This window comes from Moschus berezovskii, chromosome 25 (assembly GCF_049115385.1).
Source record: "Moschus berezovskii isolate FMDL1 chromosome 25, NW_MosBer_1.0, whole genome shotgun sequence".
NCBI lineage: Eukaryota > Metazoa > Chordata > Mammalia > Artiodactyla > Moschidae > Moschus > Moschus berezovskii.
The window spans coordinates 31,092,041-31,117,507 of record NC_142484.1 but is presented as its reverse complement, the minus strand read 5'-3'; the positions used below and the strand labels follow the sequence as shown (position 1 = coordinate 31,117,507).

The window sequence follows — 25,467 nt, the reverse complement described above, 5'->3', positions numbered from 1 at the left end:
GAATGGCACTGAAACACGTATGTGAAATAGATCATCAGTCCACGTTCCATTCATGAAACAGGACATTCAAAGCTGCTGCACTGGGACAACCCTGAGGGGTGGGGTGGGGAGGGAAGTGGGAGGGGGGTTCAGGATGGGGGACACATGTACACCCGGGGCTGATTTGTGTCAATGGATGGCAAAGACCACTGCTGCTGCTGCTGCTAAATCGCTTCAGTCGTGTCCGACTCTGTGCGACCCCATAGATGGCAGCCCACCAGGCTCCCCCGTCCCTGGGTTCTCCAGGCAAGAACACCGGAGTGGGTTGCCATTTCCCTCTCCAAGGCAGGAAAGTGAAAAGTGAAAGTGAAGTAGCTCAGTCGTGCCTGACTCTTAGCAACCCCATGGACTACAGCCCACCAGGCTACAATACTGTAATTATCCTCCAATTAAAATAAATTAATTTTTAAAAAAAACAAGCCATGGAAGCAATCTAAACATCCATAAACAGATGAATGGATAAAGAAAGTATGGTAAATATATACAATGGACTATTATTCAGCCATAAAAAATGATGGAATAATGCCATTTTCAGCAATATGGATGGACCTAGAGGTTATCATACTTAGTAAAGTACATCACGACCAAGATAATCACAATAACGTGATCACTGACCTAGAGCCAGACATCTTGGAATGTGAGGTTAAGTGGGCCTTAGAAAGCATCACTAGGAACAAAGCTAGTGGAGGTGATGGAATTCCAGTTGAGCTATTTCAAATTTTGAAAGATGATGCTGGCTGTGAAAGTGCAGCATTCAATATGCCAGCAAATTTGGAAAACTCAGCAGTGGCCACAGGACTGGAAAAGGTCAGTCTTCATTCCAATCCAAAAGAAAGGCAATGACAAAGAATGCTCAAACTACCGCACAATTGCACTCATCTCACACACTAGTAAAGTCATGCTCAAAATTCTCTAAGCCAGGCTTCAGCAATATGTGAACCGTGAACTCCCAGATGTTCAAGCAGGTTTTAGAAAAGGCAGAGGCACCAGAGATCAAATTGCCAACATCCACTGGATTATGGAGAAAGCAAGAGAGTTCCAGAAAAACACCTATTTCTGCTTCATTGACTATGCCAAAGCCTTTGACTGTGTGGATCACAATAAACTGTGGAAAATTCTGAAAGAGATGGGAATACCAGACCACCTGACCTGCCTCTTGAGAAACCTGTATGCAGGTCAGGAAGCAACAGTCAGAACTGTATATGGAACAACAGACTGGTTCCAAATAGGAAAAGGAGTACGTCAAGGTGGTATATTGTCACCCTGCTTATTTAACTTATATGCAGAGTACATCACGAGGAATGCTGGGCTGGAAGAAGCACAAGCTGGAATCAAGATTGCCGGGAGAAATATCAATAACCTCAGATATGCAGATGACACTACCCTTATGGCAGAAAGTGAAGAGGAACTCAAAAGCCTCTTGATGAAAGTGAAAGAGGAGAGTGAAAAGGTTGGCTTGAAGCTCAACATTCAGAAAACAAAGATCATGGCCTCTGGTCCCATCACTTCATGGGAATTAGATGGGAAAACAGTGGAAACAGTGTCAGACTTTATTTTTCGGGGCTCCAAAATCACTGCGGATGCTGATTGCAGCCAGGAAATTATAAGACGCTTACTCCTTGGAAGGAAAGTTATGACCAACCTAGATAGTATATTAAAAAGCAGAGACATTACTTTGCCAACCTAGTCAAGGCTATGGTTTTTCCTGTGGTCAATCTTCCTCTCAATTTTCTGTATGGATGTGAGAGTTGGACTGTGAAGAAAGCTGAGTGCCAAAGAATTGATGCTTTTGAACTGTGGTGCTGGAGAAGACTCTTGAGAGTCCCTTGGACTGCAAGGAGATCCAACCAGTCCATTCTAAAGGAGATCAATCCTGGGTGTTCATTGGAAGGACTGATGCTAAAGCTGAAACTCCAATACTTTGGCCACCTCATGCGACGAGTTGACTCACTGGAAAAGACTCTGATGCTGGGAGGGATTGGGGGCGGGAGGAGAAGGGGACGACAGAGAATGAAATGGCTGGATGGCATCACCGACTTGATGGACATGAGTTTGAGTGAACTCCGGGAGTTGGTGATGGACAGGGAGGCCTGGCGTTCTGTGATTTATGGGGTCGCAAAGAGTCGGACACGACTGAGCGACTGAACTGAACTGAAAGTACATCAGATAGACAGACAAATATCCTATGACAGCACTTCTATGTCACATCTAAAAAGAGATGACACGAACGAATTTATTTACACAACAGAAACAGACTCACAGACATAAAAAACAAATTTATGTTTACCAAAGGGGAAAGGTGGGGGAATAAACCAGGAGTTGGAGACTAGTATATACTACCACTACTACCACTCTACATAAAACAGAGAACCACCAAGGCCGTCTTGTATAGCACAAGGAATTCAACAATATTCTATAATAACCTATATGAAAAAACATCGTAACAAGAATGGATATGTATATTTGTAACTAACACACTTTGAATTACGCCTGAAACTAACACAACACTGTAAATCAACTACACTCCAATATGAATGTTAAAAACACACTATGTGACACCATAATGATAGATGACATTACACATTTTTCCAAACCTACTGAATGTACAATACAGGGTGAACATAATGTTAATTATGGACTCTGGGTGATTACAATCTGTCTTTGTGTAGGTTTCTCCTCAGCGGGAAAAGGAAAAGTACCGTTCCGGTTAGTGCTGTTGATAACAGAGGAGGCAATGCAGCTGTGAGAACAGAGCGCATGGCAAATCAATCTTCCTCTCAATTTTCTGTAAACCTAAGTGAAGAGTTAGTTACTAAGTCATGTCCGACTTTCGCGACCCCATGGACTGTAGCCTGCCAGGCTCCTCTGTCCACAGAATTCTCCAGGCAAGAATACTGGAGTGGGTAGCCATACCATTCTCCAGGGGATCTTCCTGACGCAGGGATCAAACCCAGGTCTCCTGCATTGCAGGCAGATTCTTTACCATCAGAGGCACCAAACCTACTCTAAAGAAGAAAGAGGATTCTGGGAAGATGGCAGAGTAGGATGTATTAGGAAACTGTCTCCCCACCTCTACAATAACTGTACTGGCAGACTCTGTCTAATGTAACTATTTTTGGAACTCTGAAGTGTGTTAAAGGCTTGCAACTTCCAGGCAAAAGCTTCCAGGGTAAGCTGGAGTCACTGTCAGTTCTCTGCACAGAAGCAGCACGGCTGTGCACGTTTCTGGAGTGGTTTTCACAAATCTTGCAGAAACTGGGGTGAGTAAAAAGAACTCTATCCCCCAATATTGAGGACTCCTGCTCCAACTGCTGCTTCCTGATCACCCAGATGCAGACAGAGACACGGGCAGCCATCACTGTTACAGTTTTCACCGCTGTTACAAATCCTCCCACCTCAAGCTAAACTATGACTTCCAGGAGACTTAGAAGGCCAGCACTCTCCCCACTCCCACTTCCCTACTTCACCGCTTCATTTTTCATTTTTTCCTTTTGAGGAGCTAAACATTAGTGACTAGGGCATTAAAAAGCAACTGCACATATGGGGAAAACTAGAAAGTGACTGCACATGCCCATCTGAAAGCCTCAGAAAAGACATAAGAAGACATTAAATTTATACTTCAGGCTGACCTGCAGCACAGAGACAGGCTATAACAATGAAAAACAAAAGCAGGGACTTCCCTGGTGGTCCCATGGTTAGGAATCTGTCTTCTAGTGCAGGGAATTCGAGTTCAACCCCTGGCTGGGGAAGTAAGATCCCACACGCTACGGGGCAACTAAGCCTACACAGCACAACTGAGCCCGCATGCTGCAATGAAGACTCAGTGCGACCAAAAATTAAACAAACGAAAGAAAACAAAACCCACGGGGAGAAGGAGAATCTGATTTCCAGAGATCCAATATTATTAAACAAATGTCCAGAGCTCCACAATCACAAGCCACACAAAGAAACAGAAAAGGACAGCCCAGTCAGAGGATAAAAAATAATAATAATAATTCAACAAAATCTGTCCCTGAAAAAGACTTAACAGCAGATGTATGAGGCAAAGACTTTAACGCAATAGTCTTCAAGGTGATAAAAGAACTAACAGAAGAATGGAGAAAGTCAAGAAAACAATTTGTGGGCAAAAGAGAAATAATCAGTAAAGAGAAAAACTAAAAGAGAAACAAAAAAAAGAAATTCTAGAGCAGAAAAGTACAATAAATGAAATTTAAAACTTAACAGAGGTAAATTTTCAGTGTGAGCAGGCAGAACAACAACTCAGTGACCTTCAAGACAGGACAGTGGAATTTATCAAGGCTGAGGGCTTCCCTGGTGGCTCAGAGGTTAAAGCGTCTGCCTCCAATGCGGGAAACCCGGGTTCGATCCCTGGGTCGGGAAGATCCCCTGGAGAAGGAAACGGTAACCCACTCCAGTATTCTTGCCTGGAGAATCCCATGGACGGAGAAGCCTGGTAGGCTACAGTCCACGGGGTCGCATAGAGTCGGACACGACTGAGCAATGGAACGGAACGGAGGAACAGAGAGAAAAAAGACTGAAGAAGAGTGAACAGAACCTAAGAGGCCCATGGGACACCATCAGAAGGACCAGTCCACTGTGGGGGGCCCAGGAGGAGGAGAGAGAGTGGAAAAAAGGACAGAAAGAATGTCTGAAACAAATAATGATTGAAAACGCCTCAAATCTGATGACAGACAAAAATGTAAATACCCAAGAAGTTCAACAAAATCCATTAGAAGAATTCAAAGAGACCCACACTGGGACTGATTATAATCAAACTTTCAAAAGACACACAGCAAAATCTTGAAGGCAGCAACTGAGAAGCTGATCATCACATACAAGGGATCCTTAATAAGATTATCAGTAGATTTTCTGATCAGAAACTTTGGAGGCCATAAGAAGGTGGAAAGATATATTCAAAATGCTCAAAGGAAAAAAAAAACTGTCAACCAAAAATCCTAAATCTGGCAAAATCGTTCTTCAAAAGTGAGGGAGAATCGAGACATTTGCAGATAAACAAAAGCTGAAGGAATTCATGACCACTGGTGGGCTTCCGTCTATGGGGTCACACAGAGTCGGACACGACTGAAGTGACTTAGCAGCAGCAGACCTGTCATAACGGAGAAGGCAATGGCAAGCCACTCCAGTACTCTTGCCTAGAAAATCGCATGGACAGAGGAGCCTGGTGGGCTGTAGTCCATGGGGTCGCTACTAGTGGGACACGACTGAGTGACTTCACTTTCACTTTTCACTTTCACACACTGGAGAAGGAAATGGCAACCCACTCCAGTGTTCTTGCCTAGAGAATCCCAGGGATGGTGGAGCCTGGTCGGCTGCTGTCTATGGGGTAGCACATAGTCGGACACGACTAAAGCGACTTAGCAGCAGCAGCAGCAGCAGACCTGTCATAAAGAAAGGCTCAAAGGAGTCTTACAAGGTGAAAAGAAAACATACTAGTCAGAACCTCGAAGACACACAGAAAATCTTGGGTCACAAATCAAGCCTCAGTAAAATTAAGAAAGCTAAAATTGTATCAAACATCTTCTCTGACCACAACAGCATAAGACTAGATATCAATTACAGGGGAAAAAAACTGCAAAAAACACAAACACATGGAGAGTAAATAACATTTCTAAGTAACAAAGAGATTACTGAAGAAATAAGGGAAATCAAAAGATTCCTAGAAACAAATGACAGTGAAAACACAACAACACGAAACCTATGGGATGCAGCAAAAGCAGTTCTTCTAAGAGAGAAGCTTACAGCAATACAATCCTACTTCAACCAACAAGAAAAACACTGAATGGACAACCTAACTCCACACCTAAAGCAGCTGGAAAAGGAAGGAAAAAACCCCGCAAAGTTAGTAGAAGGAAATCAATCATGACGATCAGAGCAGAAATAACTGAAAAAGAAATGAAGGAAACAATAGCAAAGATGAATAAAACTAAAAGCTGGTTCTTTGAGAAGATAAACAAAATTGACAAACCATTAGCCAGACTCATTAAGAATAAAAAAAGGGAGAAAAATCAAATCAACAAAACTAGGAATGAAAAAGGAGAGGTTACAACAATGCAGAAATACAAAGGATCATAAGAGACGATGACCAGCAAGTATATGCTAATAAAATGGACAACCTAAAGGAAATGGACAGATTCTTAGAAAAGTTCAACCTTCCAAGACCGAACCAGGAAGAAACAGAAATTATGAACAAGCCAACTGCTGCTGCTGCTGCTAAGTCACTTCAGTCGTGTCCGACTCTGTGTGACCCCATAGACGGAAGCCCACCAGGCTCCCCCATCGCTGGGATTCTCCAGGCAAGAACACTGGAGTGGGTTGCCATTTCCTTCTCCAGTGTGTGAAAGTGAAAAGTGAAAGTGAAGTCGCTCAGTCGTGTCCGACCCTTAGCAACTACAAACACTGAAATTGAAACTGTGATCAAAATCTCCCAAAAAACAAAACCCTAGTGCTGGATGGCTTCACAGGTGAATTCTATGAAACATTTAGAGAAGAGTTAATGTTTATTATCCTTCTGAAATCCTTCCCAAAAAGTGCAGAGGAAAGAACACTTCCAAACTCATTCTATGAGATCACAATCACCCTGATACCAAAACCAGACAAAGATATCACAAAAAAAGAAAATTACAGGCCAATATCACTAATGAACATAGATGCAAAAACCTGCAATAATAATTCTAGCAAACAATTCAACAACACATTAAAAAGCTCATACACCATGATCAAGTTGGGATGCAAGGATTCTTCAATATACACAAATCAATCAATCTGATACACCATATTAACAAACTGAAAGATAAAACCATATGATTATCCCAATAGAGAAAAAAAAGCTTTCAATAAAATTCAGCACCCATGTATGATTAAAAAAAAAAAACTCTTCAAAAAATGGGCATAGAAGGAAACTACCTTAACATAATAAAGTCCATATACAACAAACCCACAGCAAACATTCTCAAAGGTGAAAAACTGAAAGCATTCCCTCTAAGATCAGAAACAAGACAAGGGTGCTCACTCTCACCACTGTTATTCAACCTAGTTTTGGAAGTCCTAGCCACAACAATCCGAGAAGAGAAAGAAATAAAAGGAATCCAGATTGGAAAGGAAGAAGTAAAACTCTCACTGTTTGCAGATGACATGATACTGTACATAGAAAACCATAAAGACATTCTCAGAAAACTACTAGAACTAATCAGTGAATTTAGTAAAGTCACAGGATACAAAATCAATACACAGAAATCACTTGCATTCCCATATACTAACAATGAAAAATCAGAAAGAGAAATTAAGGAACCAACCCAATTTACCACTGCAACAAAAAGAATAAAATACCTAGGAATAAACCTACCTAAGGAGACAAAAGAGCTGTATGCAGAAACCTTTAAGACACTAATGAAAGAATTCAAAGACAACATAAACAGATGGAGGGATCTATTCCATGTTTCTGGGTGGGAAGAATCAATATTGTGAAAACGACTATACTACAAAAAGCAATCTATAGATTCAATGCAATCCCTGTCAAACTACCAATGGCATTTTTCACAGACCTAGAACGAAAATTTTCACAATTCATATGGAGACACAAAAGACCCCGAGGAGCCAAAGCAATCTTGAGGAAAAAGAATGGAGCTGGAGGAATCAACTTACCTGATTTTAGACTATACTGCAAAGCTACAGTCATCAAGACAGTACGGTACTGGTACAAAAACAGAAGTATACACCAATGGAACAAGATAGAAAGCCCAGAGATAAATCCATGTACCTATGGGCACCTTATCTTTAATAAAGGAAGCAAGAATATACAATGGGAAAAAGAGCTCTTCGATAAGTGGTGCTGGAAGAATTGGACAACTATGTGTAAAAGAATGAAATTAGAACACTTCTAACACCAAACAAAGACAAACTTGATATGGATTACAGACCTAAATGTAAGACCAGAATCTATAAAATCCTTAGAAGAAAACACAGGCAGAACACTGTATGACATAAATCATAGCAAGATCCTTTATGACTCACCTCCTAGAATAATGGAAATAAAAACAAAGAAGTGGGACCTAATTAAACTTAAATGTTTTTGCACAGCAAATATAACTTATAAATAAGGTGAAAGGCAACCCTCAGAATGGGAGAAAATAATAGCAAATGAAACAATTGACAAAGGATTAATTTCCAAAATATACAAGGAGCTCATACAATTCAATGCCACAAAAACAAACAACCCAATCAAAAAGTGGGCAAAGACTTAAACAGACATTTCTCCAAAGACATATGGATGTCTAATAAACAGTTGAAGAGATGCTCAGCATCAGTCATTATTAAAGAAATGCAAATCAAAACTACAATGAGATACACCAGTCAGAACGGCCATTATCAAGAAATCCACAAACAATAAGGGCTGGAGAGGGTGTGGAGAAAAGGGAGCCCACTTGCACTGCTGGTGGGAATGCAAATTGATATAGCCACTATGGAAGACAGTAGGGAGATTCCTTAAAAAACTAGGAATATGGCAAAACCAACCAATATAATATTGTAAAATAATTAGCCTCCAATAAAAAAAATAAATTAATTAAAAAAAACCAAAAAACCTAGGAATAAAACCACCATTCGACACAGCAATACCACTTCTAGGCATATACCCTGAAGAAACCAAAACTGAAAAACACGTATTCCCCAGTGTTCACTGCAACACTATTTACAATAGCTAGGACATGGAAGCAACCTAGATGTCCATCGACAGATGAATGGACAAAGAAGCTGTGTATATGTCATATACATATACACAATGGAATACTACTCAGCCATAAAAAGGAACACATCGGAGTTAATTCTAAAGAGATGGACGAATCTAGAGCCTATTATACAGAGTGAAGTAAGTCAGGAAGAGAAAAAACAAATATCATATATTAACAAATATATACAGAATCTAGAAAGACGGCACTGATGAACGTATTCGCAGATCAGCAGTGACGACGCAGACACAGAGAACAGGTTTATGGACAAGGATGAGGGAAAGGAGGGAGGGGGTGAGATGAAAGGAGAGAGTAGCACGGAAGCTTATACACTAACGTGTGTAGCCAGACAGCCAACGGGAATTTGCTGTATGACTCAGGGCACTCAAACTGGGGCTCTATAATAACCTAGAGGGGTAGCAATGGGAGGGAGGTGGGAGGGAGATTCAAGAGGGAGGGGACATATGTATACCTGTGGTTAACTCATGGTGATGTATGACAGAAATCAAACCAATATTGTAAACAATCATCAATCAACTAAAAACAAATAAAGCTTTAAACTTCACATGGAAAAATACAGATCTCAACAAATGTAAATACGTGAATGATTATATGTAAAGAAAAAAGACAATTATTGATGCAATAGCTAGTATTACTATAACGTTGGTTTGAAACTCAAAACTCTTCCACATAATTCAGGGGACTAATGCATCTAAAAGAATTACTTATGTTTTAGGGCGCACAATTATACAGATGTAATTCTGTGACATCAACAACCAAGGTGAGGTGGGACAGAGCTGTGAAGGAGCAGAGTTTTTGTATGTTATTAAAGGCAGCAGAAGTAGTAGCAGTGTTAGTCGCTCAGTTGGGTCTCACTCCTTGCAACCCCATGGACTGTAGCCCCCCAGGTGCCTCTGTCCATGGGATTCTCCAGATAAGAATACTGGAGTAGGTTGCCATTCCCTTCCCCACAGGATCTTCCCAACCTGGGGACTGAACCAAAAAAAAAAAAAAAAAAAAAATCAACTGAACACAAAAGAAAACAGGAATGCAAGAAATGCAGGATAAAAAAGCTAGCAGGCATATGGGAAATAAATAGCCCAATGGCAGAAGTCAGTTTCCTTCTAGAAAAATGGCACTGATGAACCTATTTGCAGGGCAGGAAAAGACACACAGACGTAGAGAATGAGCGTGTGGACACAGTGGGGGAAGGAGAGGGTGGGACGAAAGAAGAGAGTGGCATTGGCACATACACACTACCATGCGTAACACAGACCGTGGGAAGCTGAAGCACAGGGAACTCAGCTCTGTGCTCTGTGATGACCCAGAAGGGAGGGCTGTGGGAGGGAGGCTCAAGAGAGAGGGGATATACGTACACACATAGCTGCTTCACACTGTTGTACAGCAGAAACACAACACTGTAAAGCGATTATCCTCCAATTAAAAAATAAATTTTTAAAATCCTAGAAAAGTAAATGTATCAAACTCTCTCACGAGAAGAGACTAGCAGTTGGCAGAATGGATAAAAATACATCCAATTATAATACTGTCTATAAGAGACTCATGTGAGATACAAAGACACAAGGAAGTGGAAAGTGAAAGGTTGGAAAAAGAAATGCCACACAAATAATAACCAAAAGAGAACAGACGCGGCTGTACTAATGTGAGACAAAACAGACTTTAAGTCAAGAAAGGTAGTAAGAGACAAAAAGGGACATTATATGTTAATAAAAGGCTCAATATAGCAAGAAGACGTAACAATTACAAATATTTACACACCAAATTACCATCAAAATATATAATGCAAAAGTTAACAAAACTGAAAAGAGAAATACACAATTCTACATTAATAGCTGGAGACTCATGACCCCACTCACAATAACAAACAGAACCACCAGACGGAAGATAAAAAGAGAAACTGGGAAACTTCAGTTCAGTTCAGTTCAGTCGCTCAGTCGTGTCCGACTCTTTGCGACCCCATGAAACACAGCACGCCAGGCCTCCCTGTCCATCACCAACTCCCAGAGTTCACTCAAACTCATGTCCATCGAGTCGGTGATGCCATCCAGCCATCTCATTCTCTGTCGTCCCCTTCTCCTCCCGCCCCCAATCCCTCCCTGGCATCAGACTCTTTTCCAGTGAGTCAACTCATCGCATGAGGTGGCCAAAGTATTGGAGTTTCAGCTTTAGCATCAGTCCCTCCAATGAATACCCAGGATTGATCTCCTTTAGAATGGACTGGTTGGATCTCCTTGCAGTCCAAAGGACTCTCAAGAGTCTTCTCCAGCACCACAGTTCAAAAACATCAATTCTTCGGTGATCAGCTTTCTTCACAGTCCAACTCTCACATCCATACATGACCACGGGAAAAACCATAGCCTTGACTAGACTTAATACATATTAAAAAAACATTCCACCCAACAATAATAGCATACACATTTTTCTCAAGTGCACAGGGATCTTTGTCCAGAAGAGACTATAAGTTAGGCTACAAATTAAGTCTCAACAGATTTAAAAGACAGATCTCATACAAAGTATCTTCTCTGACTACCACAACATAAACTTAGAATTCAGTAAGAGAGAAAACTGGAAAATTCACAAAACTGTTGAAACTAAACAACACACTTGTAAACAACCAATGGATGAAAGAAGAAATCACAAGGGGAAATTAGAAAATACTAGAAATATTAGAAATTAGATATGAACAAAAACAAAAATACAACATACCAAAGCTTATGCGCCACAGCAAAAGCGGTGCTCCTAAGATGGAAATTTATAACTAAAAATGCTTATATTAAAAAACAAGAAAGAAGGCTTAATCTCCAAAATATACAAATAGGTCATACAATTCAACAAAAAAAAAACACACAACCCAATTGAAAAACTGGCAGAAGACCTTAATAGACATTTCTCCAAGGAAGGCATACAGATGGCCAGTAGGCACATGAGAAGATGCTCAACATCACTAATTATCAGAGAAATGCAAGTCAAAACTACAATGAGGTATCACCTCACACCGGTCAGAAAAGTCATTAAAAAGTCTACAAATAACAAATGCTGGAGGAGGGAGTGGAAACCTTTCTACACTGTTGGTGGGAATGTAAGTTGGTACAGCCACTAAGGAAAACAGCATGAAGGTTTCTCAGAAAACTAAAAACAGAATTACCATATGATCCAGCAATCTCACACCCAGGCACACACCTGATGAAACTATAATTCAAAAAATATATGCACCCTTATGTTCAAAGCAGCACTATTCACAATAGCCAAGACATGGAAACATTAAGTGTCCAATGACATATGAACAGATAAAGAAAATGTGGTATACATATATACAATGCAATATTATTCAGGCACAAGAAATAAAGGAATCTTATCATTTATGACAATTAGATAAACCTTGAGGACATTACACCAAGTAAAATAAGTCAGACAGAAAAAGACAAACTGTATGATCTCAGTTATATGTGGAATCTAAAAAAACAATTTCATAGATTCTGAAAACAGATCAATGGTTGCCAGAGATAGGGATTGGGTATGGGTGAAATAGATGAAGGTGCTCAAAAGATAACAAAGTTTCAGTGGCAAAATAAATAAAAGTCCTGAGAATGTAATGTTCAGCATGGTTCCTATAGTTAGTAATACTGTATCATATATGAAAGTTGCTAAGAGAATAAATCTTCAAATTTCTTATCAGAACAAAAAAATTTGTAACTATGTGTGGTTATGGATGTTAAGTAGACTTATTATGGTGATCATTTCATAATACAGACATATGGTTGACCCTTGAACAATGCAGAGATTAGGGGCGCCAACCTCCATGCTGTCAAAAATCCATGCATAACTTTTGACTCCCCAAAAACGCAACTGCTAATAACTTACTGTCAACTAGAAGCCTTAACAATAACATAAGCAGTTAACACATACTTTTTATTTTATTTATATATCAACATATATTTCATATATTCATGACATACCTTCTAGGCTACAAGGTTTGCCTTCAATTTTTTCTCAAACTGTCACAAATCTCCAAAACTTTTCCCAATATATTTATGAGGAAAAAATCCACATATAAGTGGACCCATGCAATTCAAACCTATGTTGTTCAAGGGTCAACTAATGGTATACTGAATCATTACACAATACACTTGAAATTAATGTCATGTTATATGTCAATTCAGTTCAGTTCAGTCGCTCAGTCGTGTCCGACTCTTTGCGACCCCATGAACCACAGCATGCCAGGCCTCCCTGTCCATCACCAACTCCCGGAGTTCACTCAAACTCATGTCCATCGAGTCGGTGATGCCATCCAGCCATCTCATTCTCTGCCGTCCCCGTCTCCTCCTGCCCCCAATCCCTCCCAGCATCAGACTCTTTTCCAGTGAGTCAACTCGTCACATGAGGTGGCCAAAGTATTGCAGTTTCAGCTTTAGCATCAGTCCTGCCAATGAACACCCAGGATTGATCTCCTCTAGAATGGACTGGTTGGACTTCCCTGCAGTCCAAGGGACTCTCAAGAGTCTTCTCCAGCACCACAGTTCAAAAGCATCAATTCTTCGGCGATCAGCTTTCTTCACAGTCCAACTCTCACATCCATACATGACCACGGCAAAAACCATAGCCTTGACTAGACGGACCTTGGTTGGCAAAGTAATGTCTCTGCTTTTTAATATGCTATCTAGGCTGGTCATAACTTTCCTTCCAAGGAGTAAGCGTCTTTTAATTTCATGGCTGCAATCAGCATCCGCAGTGATTTTGGAGCCCAAAAAAATAAAGTCTGACACTGTTCTCAATAAAAGTATATTTTTTAAAAAGCAACCTCTTTCAACAACTAAAAAAAAAAAAAAGACTATCCACTCCACAGAGAATCTTTTAAAATGGTATAAATGAACTTATTTACAAAGTAGAAATAGTCACAGATGTAAAAAAAAAAAAAAAAACCACACTGGTTACGGTTATCAGTTACCAGGGAGAAAAAGAGGGGAGGAGGGATAAAGTGGGATATGGGGATTGACACAGGCACTACTACATACAAAAAAGATAAGTAATAAGGACCTACTGAATAGAACTGGGAATTCTACTCAATATTCTGCAGGGGCCTATAAAGAATCTAAAAAAGAGTGGATATATGTCTATGTATAGCTTTGCTATACAGCAGAAACAGAACACTATAAATCAACTATATTCCAATAAATATTTTTTTAAAAAAAGATTATCCACAGAGTAAAAAGACAACCCTAGAAGGCTCTGGGAAAAAATATTTGCAAATCATGTATGTGATAAGGTATTAACATTCAGAACATAAAAAACTCCTAAACCTCAACAAAAAAACTCCTAAACCTCAACAAAAAAACTCCTAAACCTCAACAAAAACAACCTGATTCAAAAATAGGCAATGGATTTAAATTGACTTTTTGCCAAAGAATAGACACAAATGGCCAACAAGCACATAAAAAGATGCTCAACATCACTAATCATTACAGAAATGGTAAATTAAAAACCATAATGACACACCACCTCACACCCACTTGTTATTGTTGTTTAATCGCTAAGTCATGTCTGGCTCTTGCGACCCAATGGACTATAGCCTGTCAGGATCCTCTGTCCATGGGATTTCCCAGCTAAGAATATTGGAGCGGGTTGTCATTTCCTTCTCCAGGGATCAAATTCGCATCTCCTGCATTGGTATGTGGGTTCTTTACCACTGAGCCACCAGGGAAACCCTTACACCTATTAGGATGACTTATTAAACAAACAAACAAAAAACAGAAACGCTGGAAAGATGTAGAGAAATCTAGACCTTTATGTACTGTTTGTAGGAATGTAAATTGGTGTCATCACTGTAGACAGAGATTCCTCAAAAAGTCTAAAAAACAGAATTACCAAATGACCCAGTAATTCCACTTTGGGGTATGTATCTGGAAGAACATAAGCAGGGTCTGTAAGAGATACTTGTGCTCCCATGTTCATAACAGGTAAAACACAGAAGCAAGTCATGTATCTATCATTTTACCAATGAACAGATTACCAAAATGTGGTTTATACAAATAATGGAATATGGCCCAGCCTTTAAAAAGGAAAGAAATTCTGCGATTTGCTACAATATGGATGAATCTCGAAGACATTTACTAAGTGAACTAAGCCAAAAAGACAAATACTTTGAGTATACGAGGTACTCGAAGCAGAGACAACAAGCACAGAGACAGAAAGTACACTGTGGTTACGAGGCTGTGGGGAAGGGAGAGGGGAATATGGAAGGTATTACTTCATAGGCACAGAGCTTCAGAGTGCCAACAAGAAAAGAGTTAAAGGGATGGACGGTAGTGACAGCTGCACGACAACTGTGAATACAACCTGACACCACTGAACTGTATACTTAAAAATGGTTAATATGGTCAATTTTATGTTATGTGGATTTTTAAACACACACACACACAAAAGGAAAATTGAGGTGCCTCCCCTGGTGGTCCAGTGGTTGGGAATCTGCCTGCCAATGCAGGGGACACGGGTTCGATCCCTGGTCTGGGTACTGAGACCCACACGCCTCGGGACAACCAAGCCCATGTGCCACAACTACTGAACCTGAGCACCTGGAGCCTGTGCTCCGCAACAAGAGAAAGCCTGCGCACTACAAGCAGAGTGGCTCCCGCTCACCCCAACCAGGGGAAGCCAGCGGGAAGCAACTAAGAAAGACCCAGTGCAGCCATAAATAAATAAATTTTTTAAAAAAGGAAATTAGGGAGGAAAGTATGTCTGCTTCTGTGGCTGAAACCTTAACTGATCTTTAAGCAAGTCATCAGTAGAATAGGTACCCACTGACAATAACAAGTTTCACTAATGCCCAGGAAAGTGGAAGTTCTACTGTGGAAGACACTGTCCACCCTCACAGACTCTAGGAGAAAAGTCAGTGATGTTGACCAACGCAGCAGACCCACTTCCCACTGCAGCCTGGCCCCCAAATCCCCATCTCAAGTTCCCATCAAGTCTTGACCTATTGCCTAGACAATGGCCTGCAGCCCTCTGGGAGCTCTCACCTGCCCTTCACATAGCCACAGACCTCAGGGAACTGTGCCCATGATACACAGCAGGAGCGCCCCATCTCCAACCACCATCCCCACCCCCACACACCGGGAAGCCCAGCAGAGAGAGGCAGAAGCAGACAAGAAATATAAAAGCAGCACCTACTCGGAAGCCATGAACAAGGCCTGAAGGATGCTGTTCACGTAGCACGTGTTGCCCAGGTTGATTAAACCAATCTTGCCCGTGTCTGACTTGGCCATGAGCCGGGGGTAAAAGCCAGCCAGCTCACTCTTCTGCGAGGTCCAGGCATCCTGCCCCAGCAGCTGCTTGATTCGGTCCTCATTGGGAACATGGAGGTCCTGCGTGAGGAAGAAGCCAGAGGGACACTGAGCACCAGGGTTAGCTCTGAGAATACCACCTCCTCCAGGAAACCCTGGACTACAGCCTACCAGACCCGGGTCAAGCACATCACCCAAACAATGTCACAGATGTGTGTGAACAGTCCCCTGCTTTCAAACATACTCTAGGTTTTCATCTTTACATGTGGGCCTCCGAGACGATCTTTCATGCCACACTGCCTTTAGAAAGGGGTAAAATCTTCACTCCATAGATGAAAAAACCAAGACCCAGACAGAGAAAGGATCTCCTTAAGAGGCAATAAATGAAGACTCTGTTACACGTTAAGATGAGTCCAGGATGTGACACACTTTAAGCAATGACAACGCTGGTCCCCTGGCCCAATCCAGCCGTGCTGAGATCTCAACCCTGGCCCTGACTCCGGTCCTCACAGCTCTCTGGCTGTGGTCAGGAAGCCAGCCTGACTCGGTCAGTTAACCTCCCTGGGCTTTTCTGCTCATCTGTCAAATGAGGACACATATATGTCAGTTCAGCCCGCTATACTTTCATGGGGCCTGCTCCTATTTTCACCTTTTTCATGTTAAAGTTTGCACAGTCAGCTTTTACAAATTAGTCAACACCACACACACACCCCGCCCCGGGAACCTGATAACCTCATCCCACAGTCAGGACAGTGGGAGGATCCTGGGGATCTGAGGTACGAGTCCTTGGTCAGGCGCAGGGATTAGCACACTTTACCATTCATTACCCTTTTTCACACCGGACAGCTGCACTGAACAGAGTATAACCAAAGCACTGGCTCTAAGGATGACACAGTCTAAAGAAAAACACCTAAGCATAATAATGCAATATTATTCACCAGATTTACGTGATATTCACGACAGTTCTTCTAGCTCCGTTCTTATTTCCAGATCTTAGCACAGATCCTAGATTTGTCTAAGGTGCCTGAGCTTCAAACCAGCTCAGCACTGAAAGCCCTCATCACTGCAAAAGGGCTCAAGCAGTGGTTTAATACATTTGCTCACTCATTTCCCACGATCGTTCATCAGATCATTTATCAGATTAGTCAGTCGCCTCCCACAGATAGTAAAAATATAGGAGGTGCCTGTGGTAAGAAGCTAGGCATGTGTGCTCGGTCGTGTCCAACTCTTTACGACCACATGAACTGTAGCCAGCCAGGCTCCTCTGTTCATGGAATTTTCCAGGCAAGAATACTGGAGTGGGCTGCCATTTCCTTCTCCAGGGGATCTTCCTGACCCAGGGATCAAACCCACATCTCCTGCGTCTACTGCACTGGCAGGCAGACTCTTTACCAGCTGAGCCACCAGAGAAATCCAGAGAAAAGAAGCTAGGGGTTCAGTAACTTTGTAGTCCCTTATTTTTTCTTCCTACTATCCCCCAGTCCAACTCCACCCCACACACAACATGAACAAATAGGGACAAAAAGACAGAACCAACACCCCGCTCCCGCAACACAGACACCACAAAATGCAAAAATATCCACACTAGAAAAGAAAAACATCAAATGTCATTTTTCCCAAAGAAGGTAATTTTGTACTCATAGCAGAATAAAGAGAATAAAACAAAAACTTTCAAATAACTTTCAAGCTCCTCCTGTTACTAGAAATCTAAATAAAATGTAGCTCCCTCAGCAAGGACCAGTCCCCAGAGAAACTGCCATAATTTAACACAACTGCCTAAGTGAGAGAACTTTCCAGAATTTATAAAGGTGCCTATGTACAGAGGTTGGAAAGACTCCCTGGAGGAGGAAATGGCAACCCACACTCCAATATTCTTGCCTGGAGAATCCCATGGACAGAGGAGCCTGGCAGGTCAAAGTCAATGGGGGTTGCAGAGAGTCTAACATGACTTAGCAACTAAAAAACAGTTCAAAGGATGTATTTTTACATCTTGGAAGACTTCTATAAACAATAAGTCCTATTAATAATTTGGAGACTTGCCTCTCAAATTGGCTTGAAGCAAAAGGTAGTCAAAGCCATACAATAAGTATCACAAATCTTCCTAGATCTATATTAGCTAAAATCCAAGGAAGAAAAATACGTTCTATTAAAACAGATGTTTATAATTATGAAGCATATGCTTGAATCTTTGAGATGACATGAGATTTTACAGAAACTGAGCTTGTGTCAGGCTGCTTGGGGCAAGTCCCTTCTTCTGGGGTCAAGTACTTCGGAGGAAACGTTGAGAAGCCCAGATCTGCTGGACCAAGCAGTCACTCAGCCTCATTTTCTGCCCATCTTCTCGTCTCACCTCCCTTCCACCACACATGACCACCAGCCTAGACGTGCACGTTCTTGCTCCCACACCTTATCCCCTGGCCTCCTCCTCCCAGTTCCTGCCCCTCAAGGTCTAACTCCTATATCCCCTCTCCAGAAGACTTTCCATAATCTTCTCAAGTGGGGGCCCTCACACTACCTACACCTGTCTTACAGAGCTTAACTCCCTACAGCCAGTTGCATAGGTATTTGCAGACTCACCTCACGCCCCTGGATCAGACCACAGCCTCCAATGTGTAATACCTGGGTCTCCCTCAGCGTGAGCTTCCCCTGGTGCCCAGTTTAGGGCCATGCTCCCTCTTTGTTCACACCTCCATGACACCATACGTCGCACCACAGTCCTGTTCATTCACTCATTTATTAGACACACAGATCAAAATGACATGGTCCCTGCCCATCAGAAGCTTGCGGGAACAGTCATTTCCAACAAGTCTGAGTCCTGTATCCTCTGCTCAACCACCTCCAGTGCCAAGGAGCTCATGATCTAATAAAGCAGCTGCTTCTACTGTTGGTTAGTTCTGCCTGCTTTTAAAAAAAAAAAAAAAAATCCTTTCTCATGCTCAATTGGAAGAAGTGAGAAAATCCAAGTAAATGCCAGGTAAATGTTTGTTGTGTTTATCTACTCTCATTCATGGTGGATTGTTCCCTTGTGTGTTTTGTAATCTGGGGATTAGAAACTCATCTTTAGTAGAATTTCATCTTTGTGGCTTGAAAGTGGTTTCTTTTCTGCTTTTATTAGGCAACCCTTGGGTATTACAAGTTTATGACCACTTTTAGTGTTAGTATCTGAGCTTAACTGAAAAAAAAAGATAAGAACCTGAACCCCTAAAACCACATGAGAGCAGTCCAGTGATGACAAATTTCTTTTTTCCCAATCCAAGCCAGAGAACTTTCCTTGATGTCTATTTGGGACCATGTGTGTTTTTCTCGAACATCATTTTGCTAATAGTAAAGCCTTTCTTGGGTCCCGAATTACAGGGGCCCCTTGATACTAACTCTCTCCTGCAGGCAGGCCCTAACCTCAACTCCTGTCCCCGCCAGCTCATGCCCCGTGGGGGCTGAGGTTGGCCATCTCACCCAACCTCCCTCCCCACCGCATGGCTAAAGAGTATCACCTCTCATTCACCACTCTGGAATTTGATTTTCTCTTCCTTTTCGGCCTGTGGATCCTTACTTACTCTCTTGCAAGCTCAGCTATACACTTAAAAAAGATGTTTGTTATATCTTAACAAGCATTTCTGGGGTTTTTGCAATGGGACATTTCTCAGGTTACTTATCTGCTGTGTTACAGAAATGGAAGTCAGATCAGAGGTCTTAAGAGGATCACCACCTACCTGGACATCCGTCACCCACACTTGCACCTGTCCTCTGTGTCGTGCAGTGGGGAGGGCTCGGCGACCCCGGGCTCTGGCTGTGTCTCTCACTATCTCCACGACCGTGAACAAAACACCACACCTCTCAGAGCCTCACTTTCCTCATCTATGAAACTATAACAACAACAGTACCGCCTCATAGGTTTCTAGTGAACGACAGAAGCCAGGATGTATTGGAAGACACTGGCAAGTGTGACTCTAGCTGCAGACACTGGTTACTGTCCTAGCTGTTCAGATGAAGCTGGGTTCAGAAGCCCTTTCTTCCTTGCAGCCTCCTCCTCTGACTGGAGGAGATCTGTCCCTCCTCTGCCTCCTCACTGCTCTTGGGCTGATCCTCACAGGCATTTCGTAAGCGGCTTAGATCAGAGTTATGGGTAAACACATCAGTCACCCCACTAGGCTGTGAGCTTCTCAAAGGGAGGAGATCTGATCTGCCTCATGCCTGTGTCCCCAGTTCCCAGCCTGGACCTGGCAGACAGCAGGGCATAAGTCTGCTCCTGGAGTACTCAGTCTAAGAGCAGACTGACATACAGACAAACAGTGACGATGTGTGGCAGAGGGATGTACTAGGGCTGTGGAAGCTCAAAGAGGCCATGATCCAGCCAAGGGGCAGGGCTGCGGTGGGGGGTCATTCAGAGTCATCAGGGAAGGCTTCCTGAGGGAGGTAACCCTTCAGCAGAGCCTTCCAGAAGGCTTAGGAGGAGCAGCAGGAGCTATCCAGGCAGAACAAGAGAGGAGTTTAAGTTACGTGATTGGCATGTACAAAGGCTCAGAACAATCAAGAAAGGAAGATTCATCTAGGGGAATGGCAGGTGGCTGGATGGGCCAGGGGAGACAACAGGAGACAGTCAAGGGCCAAAGGATGGAAGGCTGCCACCAACCTGCAGTGTGGCCTTGAGCAAAGCCCAAACTGGCAGCTTTGTCAGAGTGGGATGCAGGAACAGTGGGGACTGTCGCTCACCTTGATGGCCTCCATGACGGGTTCATACAGATCCGGGAAGCCAGGAAACCGGAACACCATGCAGTGGACCAGCTCCGCCATCTGCTCCAGGCAGCTGGTCCCTGAGTTGGAGTCCTCCTTGACCAGAGATGCCACCATTGGGGGGATGTGAGGGAGGAGCTGGGACAGCAGAGGAGGGTTAGTCAGCACCAGTTCCCCCACCTGAGTTGTGGGTGGTGGTCAATGCTGGAAGCACCCGGAGCTTCTTGAAAGTGAGAAGGTGTGCCCACCTGACCACTGTACCCCGTACCTGCATGGGGCTCTAAGCTCTGCAGGCAGGTGACTCTTTACAACACACACGACCTTGGATACTCTGCCTCAGTCTCTTCATCTGTTTAATGGGACAAATAATTCCCCGCTCACAGCTGAGGGCAGGCCTGAGCCCCAGCTATCAAGTATCACCCAACCGATCTGCCTGAAGAGCCTGAAGGCCGGAGTGACCCGGGTCACTCTGTCACCCAGGAGCGATGCTGGGGCCTCAGTGTGGTCAGCTGGTGGCAGCTCTGACAGAGCATGAGTGGCACCAAATGTTTAACATGTGAAGCACTTCCTCCTCACGGTGACATGTGGCGATTAATCTCCCCATCTTATAGATGAAGAAATTATATGAGAGAGGTTATGTAATTTGCCAAGGACTTCACCATGGGTTATGGCAGAAGTTGCTGTCTGAGCCAGGTCTGTATGAACCCAAAGCCCATTTTTTCTCCTCTGTGCTATAGAGTGTTAACTTTCAAACCTATAGGGAAGCCACACCATAATATACCAGGGATGGAAGAGTCAGGCCCGAGAAACTAGAAGCAGGGGAGCCCAGGAGAAGGATGAGAAAAAAAAAAAAATATATATATATATATCTCAAGTCCCTTGCATGTAACAGGCTATGACAAATGTGACCTCATCTAACCCTGTTCCACCAGCCTAAGGGTTTACCCCCAACCCACACTCTGAGAGTTAAGTGTCTGGCCCAAGGTCACCATATCCGATCAATGGCAGAGCTGAGACTCAACCCCACGCAACCCCAATCCCTGGTTCGGTGCTCTTCCCACTGCGCAACTCAGAAGCATGTTTTAGCACTGATCAAGGGCCACAAGAATCCTGGGCCTCTTCTGCAGGGCTGCGGGCTGCTCTTCCCAAGGGAGGGCCCAGAAGGCAGCAGAAAGGGCCCGGAGCTGAGGCCAGGCCTCCTGGGTGCTGACGGACAGCAGGATATAGATGACTCCTGATGGACTTCTGACCTACACTGGGTCAGGAGTCAGACCAACTCAGCTAGAATCTTCCCTGTACTACTCACCAGCAGTGTGCCCGCAACATGCAATTTAATCTCCCTAATCTGCAACTTCTTTAGTTGAAAAATGGAGAAAATGACAAAAACCTCTGTCTTGGGGCTACTCTGGGAGTAAAATGAATGAACATGTGTAATGTCTTTCAGGGCCCAGGGGGAGCGTCACACGCATTCTTTGGCCTTACTTTTCTATCTGTAAAATTGGATCTCAAGTCTCATCATCCAGGACCTGGAGATCTTAGCGTTCAAGCCCCAACCCCTTAAGCCCCAAGAGAGACAGCACGTCTGGCCCCTAGCCAGACCAGTGTGGGGTGCAGGGCCACCCACCCCACCCATCCTCGGGGCAACATGCAGGGGCCCTTACCAGGTGGAAGGCCTCATGGGAGTGCTGGAAGGTCAGGAGCATGTACTTGAGGACAGACAAGGCAGCACCCCGGACAATGGGATACAGAAGCTTGGAGAAAACCTGGAAAAAAAAAAAACCCTGGTCAGGAGTCCCACAGACCTGGGCCACCCACTGCCAAGTGTAGCCACAGGCCTGAAAGGGGGCCAGAAACACCGGAATCAAAGCAGCAGACCCATGAGGGAGCAAGAACACAGAGGTGCTCACAGACTCGGGTGGATGGACAGCCGGTGAAACGGACAGCAAGACGGTCAGATATCTGATGGACGGATGGACCAAAAGTGATAAACACACACTTGAATGAAGAGTCAGAGGAATGAATGGGGGAAACCTGAGGCCCAGAGGAAAGCAGTGAATTGTCCCAGGTCACAGTGAGCTTGGGTGGGAGCCTCAGTGCTCTGCCTCCCAGACCTGCACTGCCCCTGGCAAGAGACTAGCGGGAAAGGCCAGAGGCCAGGGCTAGGACAGGGGCCCACCAACCTTCTCAATTTTGGCGAGTGAAACCTCGATCAAGATGCTGAACTTCTTAACAGCAGCCAGACCCTTCAGCAGTGCAATGATCCACTTGTCAATATTCTTCCCCAGGGGCCAGGACACCCAGTCGATCATCCTGGTGAGGGGAGTGACAGTGACACAAGGACCGGGGAGTCCCAAATGCCTGGGAAGGGGCAGCCCAGGGACCAGCCATACTGACCTGAGATCCCCCCACACTGACTCACACCTACACAGGGCAGCCCTGGGATCTGGGGGATGAACAGGACACCTTGGGGAACTACAAATGAGCCGAGCACAGGCACCTGGCAGAGACTGGGGCTCCCAGCCCGGCACAGGGGAAGCCAGGCCCTCTCAGCGTCCCAAACCTCACTCCACACACACTGCGCTGCGGTGGCAGAACAGGGCTTTCAGCTGCCTCTGCCTGGACTGTGGGGCCCAATGGCAGGAGAAGTACTGCCCCCAGGCCAGAAGCTCTGGCTCCAGCAAACCTCTGCTTGTGACCTGGAGCAAGTCACTCTCTTCAGCCTCCGTTTCTTCCTCTGTCAAACAGAGAGGACACCGACCTCACAGGATTGTTGTATGGATTAAGAGGTAACAACGGCTAACCGATAACTTTTATTCATTCTGCCACAGGCACTGCTCAGCCTGACATGTATTAACCCAAGTGCCTCCCACAAGATAACACCTGCATGCACTGAGTATGAAGCTACCACACAGTAGGTGCTCTGGAAAAAAAGCACAAATATCATTATTTTTATACTCGGTAGCTCTTGCTACAAAGAAAAGCAAAGAAGCAGTAAATATCGTAGTAACAGCTACCACGGCGCTATTCTAGGCACCGTGCAGCATCTCATTTTACCTAATTCAACCCTCACAACAACCCTGTAGGATGGGTCCAATTATACTACAAATGACACATGAGGATGCTGAGGCAGAGAGGGGCTGAGTAACTCGCCCAGAATCACACAGGCAAGAAGTGGGAGAGCCAAGACTTGAACTCAGGCAGTTTACTTCTAGAGCCCACTCTCACCCACTAAAGACAAGGAATCTGGGAAGGCCCAATGGAGGAGACAGTGGATCTGCACACAGGAATGGAAAGAATGGGAGGGGTAGAGGGGATGCCAGGCGGATGGAGTCTGCAGAGCCAAAGGCCTGCAGGCAGGAGGGGAGGAGTCATATTCTGAGATCACTGGCCAGGCAGGTGTGGCTAGATCACAGGTGTGGTGATGTTCAAATGAGGTGGGGGATGTGCAAGAGCTCTGTGAGCTGAAGAGTACCCAAACTCTGTTTACCATACTTGCCAAACTCAGAAAGCACTTCATAAAGTACTTTCATCTCCTATCATTGACCCCATGGGAGCCTGACAACTTCTTATACTACCTCTGCTATTACAGATGGGACAACTGAAGCTCAGAGAGTCCACTGATTGGTCTAGGGTCACAGAGTTGGTATCCAGCCTGAGAGCATCACTAAGCAAAGCTCTCTGTGTCTTCCACATCCAGCCCTGGACCAGGCACAGGAAGGGCTCAAAGAAGGATGGATGGACTGAACAAGCATGAGGGCCCGGGCCCTCTGACACTAAATCTAGCCCAGCAATCCCACCCAGTGGAAGGGGCTTCTGGGACACAGAGAGAGACCTGACCACCACTTGTCTCTCAGCCCACCTGCTGATGGCAGTCAGCATCTGGGAGTCCGTCACACTGTCATCATTGCTGAGGTTCCGGACGACACCATCCATGAGCTCCAATGGGAGGTGCTGGACCACACTGGCGAGGGCGCTAGACGGTGGCTCCTCCTCTGGAACAGGGACCGGGGCTGAGCTTAGAGGACAAATGGGCCCCACCCCTCCCCTAGCACCCCATGTCCTTCATGCTGCCAAGGAACTAGGGGCCCTCTGCAAAGAACACACTGGGGCCACCTCCTCGCCTTCTACAGCATCCCAGCCTCTATCTCATCTTAGCTCATTCACTCAACAGACCTTCACTGGCACTGCTTTGGCCCTGAGCTGAGCAAAGAAAAAAGTACTAACCCCTAACTACGCCTGTAGAGGCAAGGCCCTTAGATAGTAACAGTGGAGCTGGAAAGAACAGGAAGGAGGGCAATGTGACTTGAGGGGAGGGAGGACATTCCAGGTGAACCGAATAGACATTAAAAAAAAAAAACTTAGTCTTCAAAATTTGTTGTCCAATTGTAAGAGAGACCTAGAACCTTACACACCCAGCCTTGGTTCCTCCTCCTGCCAGGTGCATTCCCTTCCTTTCCTGTGAACAACCCTATAATCAGGGAAGGCACAAATTTTATTTTAGTCATTTAAACTACAGTCCAATTTCCACAGCTGTCAACAGAGGGCCAAGATTTACAATTCACGGTTGACAGGTACGGGCTCCATCTCCTCTGAATCTACCCCTCTGCCTGCCCTGAGCACCCTACCCATGCTGCCTGGCGCTGCCCAGCTCTCAA

General features: G+C 44.2%; 1 protein-coding gene across 1 annotated transcript in view; it reads right to left on the bottom strand.

Moving 5' to 3' along the window:
- USP35 (ubiquitin specific peptidase 35) overlaps positions 1-25,467 on the bottom strand; it is a 69,777-nt gene that overhangs the window by 36,765 nt on the left and 7,545 nt on the right. Inside the window, exons 3-7 of the mRNA XM_088832340.1 lie at positions 24,672-24,804; positions 22,993-23,122; positions 22,474-22,575; positions 20,792-20,950; positions 15,969-16,162 (exon numbers count right to left, since the gene is read on the bottom strand). Coding sequence (XP_088688466.1) covers positions 15,969-16,162; positions 20,792-20,950; positions 22,474-22,575; positions 22,993-23,122; positions 24,672-24,804 — 718 coding nt within the window. The remainder of the gene's footprint in view (positions 1-15,968; positions 16,163-20,791; positions 20,951-22,473; positions 22,576-22,992; positions 23,123-24,671; positions 24,805-25,467) is intronic.